At 39.8% G+C, this 12,632-nt stretch overlaps 1 protein-coding gene across 26 annotated transcripts in view; it reads right to left on the bottom strand.

Moving 5' to 3' along the window:
* Positions 1-12,632, bottom strand: part of NEB (nebulin) — a 375,459-nt gene that overhangs the window by 165,989 nt on the left and 196,838 nt on the right. For all 26 annotated transcript variants that reach the window (XM_069225183.1, XM_069225192.1, XM_069225189.1 and 23 more), the window contains 8 exons: positions 9,783-9,890; positions 5,154-5,465; positions 4,097-4,300; positions 3,839-3,943; positions 3,117-3,224; positions 1,466-1,777; positions 643-846; positions 363-467 (listed from right to left, as the gene is read on the bottom strand). In XM_069225183.1, the coding sequence (XP_069081284.1) occupies positions 363-467; positions 643-846; positions 1,466-1,777; positions 3,117-3,224; positions 3,839-3,943; positions 4,097-4,300; positions 5,154-5,465; positions 9,783-9,890 (1,458 nt within the window). The remainder of the gene's footprint in view (positions 1-362; positions 468-642; positions 847-1,465; positions 1,778-3,116; positions 3,225-3,838; positions 3,944-4,096; positions 4,301-5,153; positions 5,466-9,782; positions 9,891-12,632) is intronic.

Below are 12,632 nucleotides of genomic sequence, written 5' to 3'. Positions count from 1 at the left end.
GTGACACTGGTGTGGAACACATTGAAGCAACAAAGACACAGCTTCAATTTCCCTACACTTTTGTATTCACACGTTAATAGCATTTTCAACACATCTTTGACCAACCCTTGAAGAAGAGGAATAAAAAAACATTAGTTCTCTACTGCCACATTTAGTGAGGAGTCTCTAAAATTTCACTTACATGTGTGTCTCACTGATGCATAAAAACATTGGCTCACATGTTGGCCCCAGAGGGGTGGTGAGACTGCAAGCTATCAGGCTAAGGCTTTGACAGGATGGCTCAAGAGGTCCTCCCGGAAGAATGAAAACAGGTGTTTTTAATACCATACCAATAACCCTTTGAATTTATATACCGTACTTACTTTGCTAACATTGATGGCATTGGCTCGGGAAAGAACAATTTCAGGTGTATCCGGCATGACATGGATTGTCCTCTTGTCATTCTCCCAGGCTTCTTTATATTTCCACTGCACAAAAACAGAACAGAACATAAGAAACGTGGGATGGCTACTGTGAAAGCAAAAACTCTCAGTGCCACAGTACACATTTAGCAAAACATTTTACAGTGAAATGTACCACTGCTTGGCCGTTTCTACTCCTTGTTTAAACAGTGTATATTGTATTGTGATTAAAGAAACATACTTCACTAATTTGATCGGCATTGGTCTTGGCCAAGACAATGGCTGGTGGGTCAACAATGCTGGTGAATTTCATTGTGTCTGGACGCTGGCGATATAAGTGGTCATTCAGAATCTCCTGGGCTTTCTTCACTTTGTTCACCTCCAGTGATCCACTGGGGATCCATCCACATCCTTTGATCCATTCCATATCAGACTTGTAGAGCCACTGAAGAAAAGAGATGAAAAATATGTCTCATTTATATGCTAGCTTTTTGATGGTCAGCCTGAAAGTAAAAAGGTAGGGCAACTGATCCACTTAAGACAATATTGTGCTGTGTACCACTGCAACCATTATAATATAGCACATATTAAAATGACAGGATGAATATGAATAGGAACACTAAAATCGGTGTTCTATTTCTGTAACCTTCAAAAATCATTGCCTTAGACCATACAGCTAATTTGTGAACTAGAGAATGTATTACGAGTACAGCTACAATGACTTATATTTAAACATAATTGACTTTTAAAAATTATTTGTTGAGTTTTGAAAGTGTATTTAAAATCACCCTTTGAGCCAAATATGCACAATAAAAATGGTAAATGGAGGTTTGTGGTATTACTGGTCCAACAATAGTTGGAGGCAGATGGCGGCCACTGCTCTTAAAGTCAAAGATTTGGAAAAGTTCTGTTTCACTGTTATAGTTTGGCTTAGGATTCAGCACATGTATGTGACCTTCACTTGCCTTCACGTTTATGCCAACAGTTTACAAACATGAGTAGGTAATTCTCATGTCCTTGTTCACATTTGTTGATAGATACATCTTTTCCTGCATTCCACTTACATCACTTTGAAGTTCATAGGCTTTCTTTGCTTGAATGACATCATTCTGGTCAGGCAGGCACGTCCATTGGTGCAGATAATGACGGTAATCAATGTCGCTAACAAGTTTCTGGCAGTTCTTGGCCAGCAGTATCCCCAGCATATCCACAGGACTGTTATACTTGGTCTTGGACACCTCAAAGTCCTTCTTGTACTCCCGGTCGCTCTGGATCTTGGCTACATGCATGGCCCACACAGACTTGGGGTCGTCCTGCAGGCTGCGGAATCCAACATAATGCCCCTGCTGCTTACGATAGGCAGCTTTATATTTGTACTAGGGATGTGAAAAATAGAGATAGATAAGCACAATAAAGAAAACCATGAAAGATACGTGCAGCTGTTTTGTTTTCTGTAGCAGCTACTTACAGCGGGATTCAAATTATAGTGATTGCTTTGTTTTAATGATGCACTAGTAGAAACCTAAACTGTGGGATTTTATTCCTTTGAGGAAGAGACCATTCCTTAGGAATCAGCTGTTGGAATATTCTCACAATTCCTTAGTTCTGACTGCATAACCTGCTGTTACAAATAAAAGTGCTTCCATTGCAATGCATTGACAGTGAATCATCTATTATCCGGAATGGAGGTTTATTGATCCACTATATGCCAACTGCCTTTGTCACCGTGCAATTGTAGCCATAATTGGCACACACATGTTTCTTGGGGAATACAGTGATATTGTAAGTAGTGTAGGCATCATCCAGACACATGGTGCACAAAGCAGGAATAGCAGGAGCTTCCTACAGCACTATCCCTATCCCAATCCCTTGATTTTGTTCCACAGTACTTCCTTTCTCTTTCATAAAAATTGTTGAATATTTCTATCTTCCCAGCCTCTTACCTGTATCTTGATCTTTCCCTCTTTGTTCAGTGGTGCTTGTCGCTCTTCTGCCTATGTCCTGTCTTGCCCTCACTCACTCCAACAGTGGTGGCTGCCTGTCCCCAATGCAGGTATCCCATTCTTTCCCAATTTCTCCTGCCACCTGTGTCCCTGCTAAGTGGTTACACCTGCTACATCCCTCTTACTCCTGCTGTGTCCATGATACATTGTCACATCTACTGTGAACCTGATACATCTGTTTTGTCCTAGATACGTGTTACATCCTCTCTGTTCCGAATACACTGTTACATGCATTTTGTTCAGGATATACTGTTTTATGTGCTGTGACCCTGGTATTCCATTATAGTTGGTGTTGCTTTGCAACGGTTAACCTCACTGAAGTCTTGTTTCACTTTTACATCCACTGAGACCCTTTTACACCAATTGTATCCCTGGTACACGGTTACATTTGCTTTTCTTATGATGCTGTTAACTCCCCTGCATTCTTGTCACCCTGTGACGTATGCTATGTTCCTATTATGTCTGCATCTTTGTTGTCTTGTTACTTTGCTCTATCTCTGCTGCAGTGTTACATTCCTTGTTCATTCTTATATCCGCTCTGCACTGCGAGTGGATATGAGATCTTCGTTCTGATCTGTTTTAGTGATGCTTAGCAAAAGCCTAACAACTGGCTTTGCAAATGGTTGTTGTATGACAGAGTTCAGCTTGCCAGGCACTGCCCTCATGCTTCACAGTGAACCTTGTCTATGAATGGAAAGAGCACAACACTCACATCGCTTGCAATGTCTCGTGATGCCTTGGCAACAGTAATCGGGATGGCGTCAGCTCGCAAGTCGTATCCTTTCTTTTTAGACTCTTCCCAGCTTTGTTGATACAGTTTCTGTAAATAAAATAAGTGAAAGTTAATTGATGTTAATCACATAAATGTGTCGCATACGAATTAAGCACCTCCTAAAACATACCTGTACCGAAAACTGCTTCTCACCTAGAGATATAGGTGAGTCCAATTACTAGAATTATGCAGTTGGAAGGCTAGGGTTAAAAATATCTATCTCCAGTGATGTAGGAAGACTGACATAGACCCTACCACAAGCAAGGAAAATGTCCCTCCCCACACTTCGACTGTACAAGACAACCATATTTGGGGTGCAGTGGACCACTGAATCTGCTGCATGAATGATAGCTACACCCCTACCTTTACTGACCAATCTTATGCTTACACCAACGCAGTCCTGCATACTCACATTTACAAGCAGATACTAAAAAGACATGGCATACACTACGAATTATGGCACCCTTACTGTCCAACCAACAGGTATTAAGGAAATGGTTATTAACTGTGTCATTACGTGGAAAATATGATAGGATGGTTAATATACCACTGGATGGCAATAGTAATTTATTATTACACTTTAGCTCATGTTAGCAAGGGCACACTGGGCTGGGATACTGAAATATGTAACAAACAAGTCAACAACAAGCAACAATATGTACCTTGCTAATGTTGATGGCGTTGGCTCTGGATAGCACAATTTCTGGGGTATCAGGCATCACGTGGATTGTTCTCTTGTCTTTCTCCCAGGCTTCTTTATATTTCCACTGTTGAAAAAAAATATGTTGTCACTGACAATGCAGATCCGTTAACTCTGAGCCCCCAAACTTCACACACGCTATAAGCCATTAGTGTGGCCACGCAGAACCTCCTATTCTATTATGTGAACAGTAAGTGCTGTGTGCAAATTAATAACGTACATCACTGATTTGGTCAGCGTTGGTCTTGGCCAAGACAATCGCTGGGGGGTCGACAATGCTGGTGAATTTAATTGTTTCAGGAGGCTGGCGGTACAAGCGTTCATTGAGGATCTCCTGGGCTTTCTTCACTTTGATAACATCCACTGATCCAATGGGAACCCAGCCACAGCCTTTGATCCATTCCATGTCAGATTTGTAGAGTGCCTGAAGATATAAACCAATGTGTTAGACAGACTTCCTACAACCAACCACTGGAGTAATAGAGTTCACCTTTAATCAGCAGTAGACTGAAGAAGATCAAAGGACCATCATGTTAAGGCTGTGAAACAATGATGCTACCCTACCTCATCCCCGCATATCACAATTACCAGAGGGTGGTGCAACGCATTGTGCCACGGTTCCGCTGAATACAACGGTGATCACTACACAAAAATATTGCATTTTTTACTCTTGAACCTATGGTAAATTAATCAAAGGAATTATGCCAGCTTTCTTAACAGAGCTATGTTCCAAAAAGCAAAACAGAAGGAGAGATTCTGCACAATTCTCAAGATAGATTTTGGGAATAACTGACCATCTTGAAGAAGTCTGTTAAGAGAAACAAAAACTCCAACAAAGACATATGAAAACACACTGAGTCACTTGATAATTTGAAATAATTTAGTTCCAATAAAAAAAACATGCTAATGTCAGCCTATTCTCTATACAATAAGTATTTTAATTTTAGCCTGTGCATTTGCTTGCTGTTGTTGTGCCTTGCAGGTTGAAAGTAAATATTAGTAAGGCATCCGGGAGGGTAATGCAGGTGCCTGTGGCACAGGAGGGCCCCAATGCTTTAGAGGCTCTCCTGCCTTTGAAGGGTCAGGGTGGGCTCTCAGCCCAAGACCAATGAATATCTGTGAGATATGGGTCCTCTCATCACATTCTGCACGGGGTCCTACCATTTTGTATTATGCCACTCAAGGCATCACTAAATACTAGTGAATGATGAACGGTTGAGGCAGATCAAATTAGCTCATTAGAAAATGTATAGTTTTCAAAACACAGTAGCACTTACATCACTCTGCAGATCGTAGGCTTTCCGAGCCTGGATGACATCATTCTGGTCAGGCAAGCATGTCCATTGATGCAGGTAATGGCGGTAGTCAATGTCACTGACAAGCTTCTGGCAGTTCTTTGCTAACAGGACACCCAGCATGTCCACAGGACTGTTGTACTTGACCTTTGATTTTTCAAAATCTTTCTTGTACTCCCTCTCACTCTGGATTTTGGCCACATGCATGGCCCACACAGACTTGGGATCATCTTCAAGACTGCGGAATCCAACATGGTGGCCTCTTTGTTTTTCATATGCCGCTTTGTATTTGTACTGAAAATAGAAAGCAGATAGTGTCAGTCGCCTGTACACTGACACGGAGCATATCCTTGTGCTCTTTTAATAATGATGAATAGATGAGTATGTGTTAGATATTTGCTGCAATCACAGGAAAAAACAATAAAATATATTAAACATAAGACTGATGCTCTACAGAGTTAGAAATCACTTTCATTTTGTGTCATGTTAGTAAGTAGTTTGTAGTGTGCCTAACATTGTTTTAGAAAGAATGTGCCCAATTTCATCTTGTACCATTCCTTGCTTGGTTTATAAAATAACTATATAGATAATACATATCCTAGGCTTAATTCCTAGGCCCTAATTAAGAGTGATGTTGGAATACTGGTTTAGTACTGCCACAACTGTATTTATTGATGCTAGAAGTGTCAGTAATTCTGGAATGCAGGAATGTTTTGATTTCTCAACTTGCAGCCCTAGAGGCCTGAAAAATGTGGAACTACTAAAGGAATTTGAGGCACTGCTCTCAAGTCTCCTGGAAATTCTATATTTTTTCAACGCTTTCCCATCTTAGATATTATCAGCTTTACTGGATGAAATGTCTGGGAGGGCTAAGAAAATCAGGACGGAAGGGTCCCTTCACCTCCTTTAATTCCAGATTTGGCACAAAACACAATTTCTGGCACAATCATAAATTAAATTCCTTTTGTACAGGAAGACCCAGATTCTAAGGGCCAAATTTACAAGAATGTGGCACATCAGCTATGGTGCACCACTTTTCTTGCCCCCCCCCCAATGTCACCATGGTAGCGCCACATTTACAATACAGCACACATTAGCATAATAGCATCCACATTTTTGATGCTATTGTGGAGCTTTAGTTGACTAGCGCCAAGAATTATGGCACTAGTCCAGCAATGCGTGGGGAGGCCCTTTGGAAACAATGGGAGCATCACTTTAGTGCCTGCCTTGGGTAGGCGTTAAAAATGACGGGAACATTTCTGCCATTTTTCTGGACCTCCTAACAGCAGAACGCCTCCCCTGCATACATTATGCCTGGCTCAGGCATAATGTGGCGCAAGGGGTTACAAAGTGGTGCAATGCTTGCATTGCACCACTTTTGTAAATCTGGCACGGGGAAAAGGCCCCCTTGACACCGCCTTAACGTATAAAAATTATGCTGGGGCGGCACAAGGAGGCACTAGGGGTTTATAAATATGCCCCTAAATGTTCACAGGAATTTATCTTATTGACTATTTTAGTTCTAAGTTTCAGCAGCCTTGCCTTGGGAACCAAACATACAGTTTTGAAGGCTACTTGATTCTGTACTGGCTTCAGTGGAAGTGAGAAAAAGTGCCAGGATTTCAAATTAAAGAGAGCTCTTGCTGGATTATTGTGTGTTTACTGTAATGTGTGTGTGGTGAAGATAGAGAACCCCATCTAAGTGACGTTCCAGTAATCAAGATGTGAGAGGACAACTGCCTTGATCAAAGATATCCAAAGACTTGTGAGGAAGTAAGGTCTTGGGTGTTTTTTGGGGTTCAGCCCAGTAGTTTTCACCACCCATAACACTTGAGTTTCTCCACAAAGTTTATTTTCATTTCAAATTCTCAATTTTATGACCTATTCATCTGGAGCAGGCTCTTGTCTTATGGACAGGGGCTGAAGGATACAAAACGACATATCGAAAGATATTTCAGTTATATTGTGATTTGCTACCCCATGTTAAAACCCTCAGGTCTACGTGTAATATGAAACATCATCTCTACAGCACATCAAAGCATGTGACAACCATGCCATCCATGCTACCACACTCACTGCAAATGAGTCTAGTCCCAGAGGTTATTCAAAAGCTTTCCATGTTGGCCCTTTAAGATGGCTGTCTGTTCTATAGCTATACGTAGGGCAAGTGACTGTCTTTAAGTCAGATAATGCAGCTATGACAGATAGATATGTCTGGGGCAGAGTCTGAATATGAAACACTCTAATGCATGCTGCATGAAGGTATGATAGATTGGGACAATGAGTGCTCTAAAAGTCATACATCCTTCAAAGAATACATTGATGGGTTCTTAGGGATTAACAACAGATGCAGGCTGAAACTGGTTGCAAAACAATAGGTAAAACCATTGGCACATACAACATACATACGCCTGTTCTAAAGAGAAAAATATTCAAAATCAAGATTCACACCAAGGAACCTGGTGTTCACATATGTCTATGACCTTTTCCTCTTCAACAGTCCGTCAACATCAAATGGGAATTATCTGTGGTGGGGTAAGAAAACAGTTCCACTTTGAAAGTAATCATACTATGTATGTCCGTCTCTGAGTTCTTTGGCATAATTCATCCACGTATATATTAACTTAGCCTACTTATTACTAATTCTGTAAATTTGGCCAATTAAGGAACTATTATTATGATACCGATTATCAGGCCATAGTACTTCAATGATACAATTCATGATTTGTCTCATTGATCTCAGAGTTTCTTCTTCAATCCTCCATTAACCTGACCTTGTCTATTGAGGACACATCAAATCAGTCAAAAATAAAATATAAGCAATACATTTCCTTTTCACACACCTTTCCATACTACTGCTTATATTCCCAATATGTGTTTTTTATTTTTTGAAATGAGAATTAGCCATACAAGGAAACCAAATTTCCACAGATGGTCTTAAAATTAGTTAGTTGATAGGGAAGGAGTAAGTGTTTGGCCAAGTGCCACAATCCCATTTTGTGAGAGGCTCCAAAGATTCTGACACTGAAGACAAGTTCATGTTTTGTTAATTAAAAGGCAAAGAAAATTTGGGTTAATGTTTGCCTTATTCATTGTTCATCCATGGTACCTGGACTAGGACACAATGGTCATTATTTCTCTCATTAATTCTGTATTGGGTTTGCTGAACTCTTGATGCACGGTTTACCCCACTACGCAATAGTTTGTAGACCCACATGAGCTGTGACTATGAATGCATGAAAAATGGATGAAACTTAACTCATATAGGGCAGTGGTCTCTGAGTAGGTAAACAGATGTTTTAACTTCTGTGTATGGATGTTACTTTAGAATCAATTTGCTTGAGAACTAATTATGGCACAGATATCCAACGAGTTGAAGTTTAAGCACGCCATTGTGTGTTGAACGCTAGACTGTTAAGCCTAACAGGCAAATTAACACTTGCCCATTTCTGGTAAAACAAGCATGATTCAAAGAAGTTAGTGTACTGTTTTCTCCCCATTTTTTTTTTTTGTAACAAAAAAATTGTTGTCCAGACGAAAGTCCAAAATGTTTGATATAGGGCTGAAACATGTTAACATTTCTATGTTGTTGTAGACCATGCATAGTATGATGAAATATGTATTGCATACATGTTGACTCTGTTCAGGAATTAGTGCAAAGGCTTCGGCAAATCAACATTTATTAGTCACATTATGAGTCATGCCACAATGACACAATTGCCTTTTCCGTGCATTTGCCACTTCTATATTTGAAGTTATGTGAACAAGAATTTTGGATTATATTTGGTGACCTTTGATGCAATTTTTACATCTCAGCTAACAAGACCTATTTAAAACACATTACATAAACTTAGTGTGGGGTTTAGGTTGGTGTGCTCCCTGTTTTGGATTTGCTGGCCTTCCTCCCTGTTTTTGTATGTGCCCCACAATTTGTATCCTTCCATGACATACTGGCCGAAACAATTTTTTATCTCTCATTGATCACTCCATTGAAGTGTTTGTGTTTCTTTGCTCTTTCCCCCTTCACTTAAGCTCCCACTTTGTGCTCTCTTTCTGCTTCTCTACCCTGCCCCCATCCCACTCCCTCTATTATATATTTAATTTTACTTTTTAATTTTCAACAAGGGCCTCCCAGATGCAAAGTACAGCCAGAATGCTTAATTCCTTTTTCTTTCTTTTTTGCACTTTGCTAACATTTCTTTTTGATTCCCCCACATTGTATGCTCTTCTTTCAACTCCTCCTCAACCTTTCCAACCCCGCTCTATATCCCACCTGTTGTCATTTTTTTCATGTATTTTGTTTTTTTCATCAAGGACCCAGCAGCTGCACAGTGCTGATGTACTGCTCCCTCCCTTTTCCTGTTTGGCTTCTTCTTCTTTTTACATTTCAATTTAGATTTCTAACATGATCATCCACCATATTAGAACGGTAAATTAAAATTGTTGCCATGCGTCATAATCCACGCACACTCATGGATACATCTTGAAACACATGTCCCAATGCACACATGCAAATCGATGGCTTGGGATTTTTTCAATGAATAAGTGACAAAAATCGCATAAACTGCAAGCTCTAGCATTCTGAAAATTAACACAGTTCAGTTTACTTACATCACTTGCAATATCCCGCGATGCTCGTGCAGACTTTATTGCAATGGCATCCGATCTTAAATCGTAACCCTTCTGCTTTGCTTTGTCCCAGCCTTGTGTGTAAAGTTTCTGTCAACAGAAAATAGATTTTGATAGTGTGACTCCAAACAGAGATTCAAGTTTTCAAGGTTAAGACGCACAATCCATATTATATTCATAGAATTGAAGACAATGCCTGGTCATGGCCCTCTAGCAGTATGTTCAATTGTTTAATAATTATTAGTAAATAATTGTATTCAATGAAGTTCAAGATGCAATAAAATGAGATTTACAACTACAGCGGTAACCGCTGGTGATTGTCAGCACCAGCCCCATCAAAATTATGAGATCTTCAGGACCTCTTCACTTTCACCTGGAGATTTCTGCAGCTAAAAACAGGAGTTACTAGAAAATCATACCCAGAAATACAAATTCTGCATTTTTACTGAGTCCAACTTGTAATGGGCTGGCTATTCCCTATTCCATGGTATCGGTAACTATAGGGGTGGGAAGAATCCAGCCCATTTTCCGGGCAACTCATAATGAGGGCCAAAGAGATTTACTAGAGATGGAAAGTAATGGGATATCCGGCCAAAATTGTTTCATTCCTGACCTTTGTGATTCCCTAGCCTCATTTAGAGGTTGAGGACAGCTCGCCCAGCTGTCAGAATAACATTTGTGAACTGCCCCAAGTAAGGAGCTGATAACACCACTTGTTTCCTACCAAGAAGAAACATGCATATCATTGTGGTCTTGTACGGAAAAACAATGTCAGTGTCCCCCACGCACTCGCTGAAAACTCCCAGCATACCAGGGAGATTGATTTTGTCTTTCCTAAAAACATACTCTCACTTTGAAGGTTTGTTGTTAGGAAACAAAAAAAATTCTACTCAGTCTGTCAAGCTCCAATGACATTGCGGAACAGGTGACAAACAGGAGTTTCACTGAAAGCACTTTTCGACAAAAGCACTTTCAGTGAAAATGTACTACTTGTTCAGCGGACAAGCCTTTATGTGATGAGTGAGCCATGGCTATTGTGGCAAATGCAGTGTCTCCACCATCCCAGCCAATTTGTGGACCTAACATGGGACTCAAAATGAGGCCCTAAATATGTCCATAGTATCTGTTTCTATAAGACCCAATGCATCAGATGCAAAACAGAAAAAAGGAATCTTCCTACATACCAACCAGGTGTACAAAGAGTCTGATTGGAAACTCTAGATACGTTGTCAACGGTGCTAGGATTGGAGGTGGAATCAAACCACAGTCTTAGAATGTAAGGGAAGGTGTCAGAAAAGAGGCACACAAAATCACAAACTAATGTATCTGGCATTAAGGGCAGGAAAAAGAAACCTAGTGATACACTAGGCAAAAGTAGTACCTTGACGAAGACCCAAAAAAAAGCAAGAAAGAAAGAAAGAAAAAGAAAGAAAGAGAGAGAGACGGAATGAGGAAGAATGAAAGAGAGAACAAAAAAGTAATGACAGAACACAAGACTGGGCGAAGGTGAAAGAAAGGATGAATGGGAGAAGGAAATAAAAAGAGAGAAGAAAGAAAGAAAAAAGAATATAAAAATGAAAGAAAGCAAAAAAAAAGAAAGCGAATAAAAAAGTAGAATGACGGAAGGCAAGAAAAAAAGAAAAGAAGGAAAGAAAGAAAATGAAGGAAAAAAGGAAATTAGGAAAGAAAGGATGTAAGAGAAAAAGTTAAAAGAGGATAAGGTAATACAGAAGAGTTTCAAACGGACAACAGTCAAATAACAAACGAAACACTCCAAAAATTATTTACAACAGCATTGGCATGAGATGAGATCTGACAAAGTTGGAATGTGCATGAGAATTCTTCTGGTATCACATCGGGCTCCACGCATAAAGGTAACACTAAAGTCATTATAAAGTAAAAACAAAAACACTGACAATTAGTGTGCAGATGTGTTTCTATGAAAGAAATGCAGAAACTCAAAGTGAAGCTAACCTGTGGCTGAAGTAGGCTGATCCCCTGCCCATGGTATATGCTGTAGTGGTTGGAAGCAAAATGTAAATGCCATAACAACAGACCAATGGATGAATAGAAGTTTGCTGAAAGCCCCTATATGTAAGTATAGTATACATATTTCAGTGAAATCAAAAGGTATTATTTAACGCCAAACCTAAAAACATAGGATGACAAACAAATGTTCAAGTATATTAGGTGAAATAGGGACACATAGCAAAGGAGTCTAATTGCCAGGAATGTGTGAACACTAGTACCCGAAAGAAGGCACAATGAAACACAGGCTTCGTGACAGGATCGACACATGTTGTGTGGTGTCTTTGTTTTCCGGCACCCACTGTCCACGGTAAGTAACTGTTTTATGCTGGATAAATAATCTGACTAGGATGTCAATTTCCTGTAGTCTAATCTCAAATTAACTGCTCTGTAGGATGTAGATGTTATTGTGCTGTCTATGTTTAACTGGCAAATTGCTACGAAATAGTTCAATATATTTATGCCATGGCAGTGGGAATAAATGAGGCCCAATAACACGTTATTTAGCACAACTGTACTAATAAACACACATTCGCACATTTTATTTTATTAATAAAGTGCTCTTTTTTGTCTTTTTTGCGCATGGAAGGTTTCGGGTGATTCGCCAAGTGGGGGCTAGGAAAAAAGAGGGATCTCAAAATACAAAATCCTTGTGCATTTTCCATAGACTTCTTTAGGCAGTGCTACCTTAAAAACTGCTGAATGGAATTGAAAAAAATACAGAAGGAAGCTAGACCATGGTCTTCAATTCGGTGTAAATCAGCTCATCAGTTTTTGAAAAATTAAGGTACAGAAATATTTGTA

This window comes from Pleurodeles waltl, chromosome 3_1 (genome assembly GCF_031143425.1).
Source record: "Pleurodeles waltl isolate 20211129_DDA chromosome 3_1, aPleWal1.hap1.20221129, whole genome shotgun sequence".
Classification (NCBI taxonomy): Eukaryota; Metazoa; Chordata; class Amphibia; order Caudata; family Salamandridae; genus Pleurodeles; species Pleurodeles waltl.
This window is presented reverse-complemented; position numbering and strand designations above follow the sequence as displayed.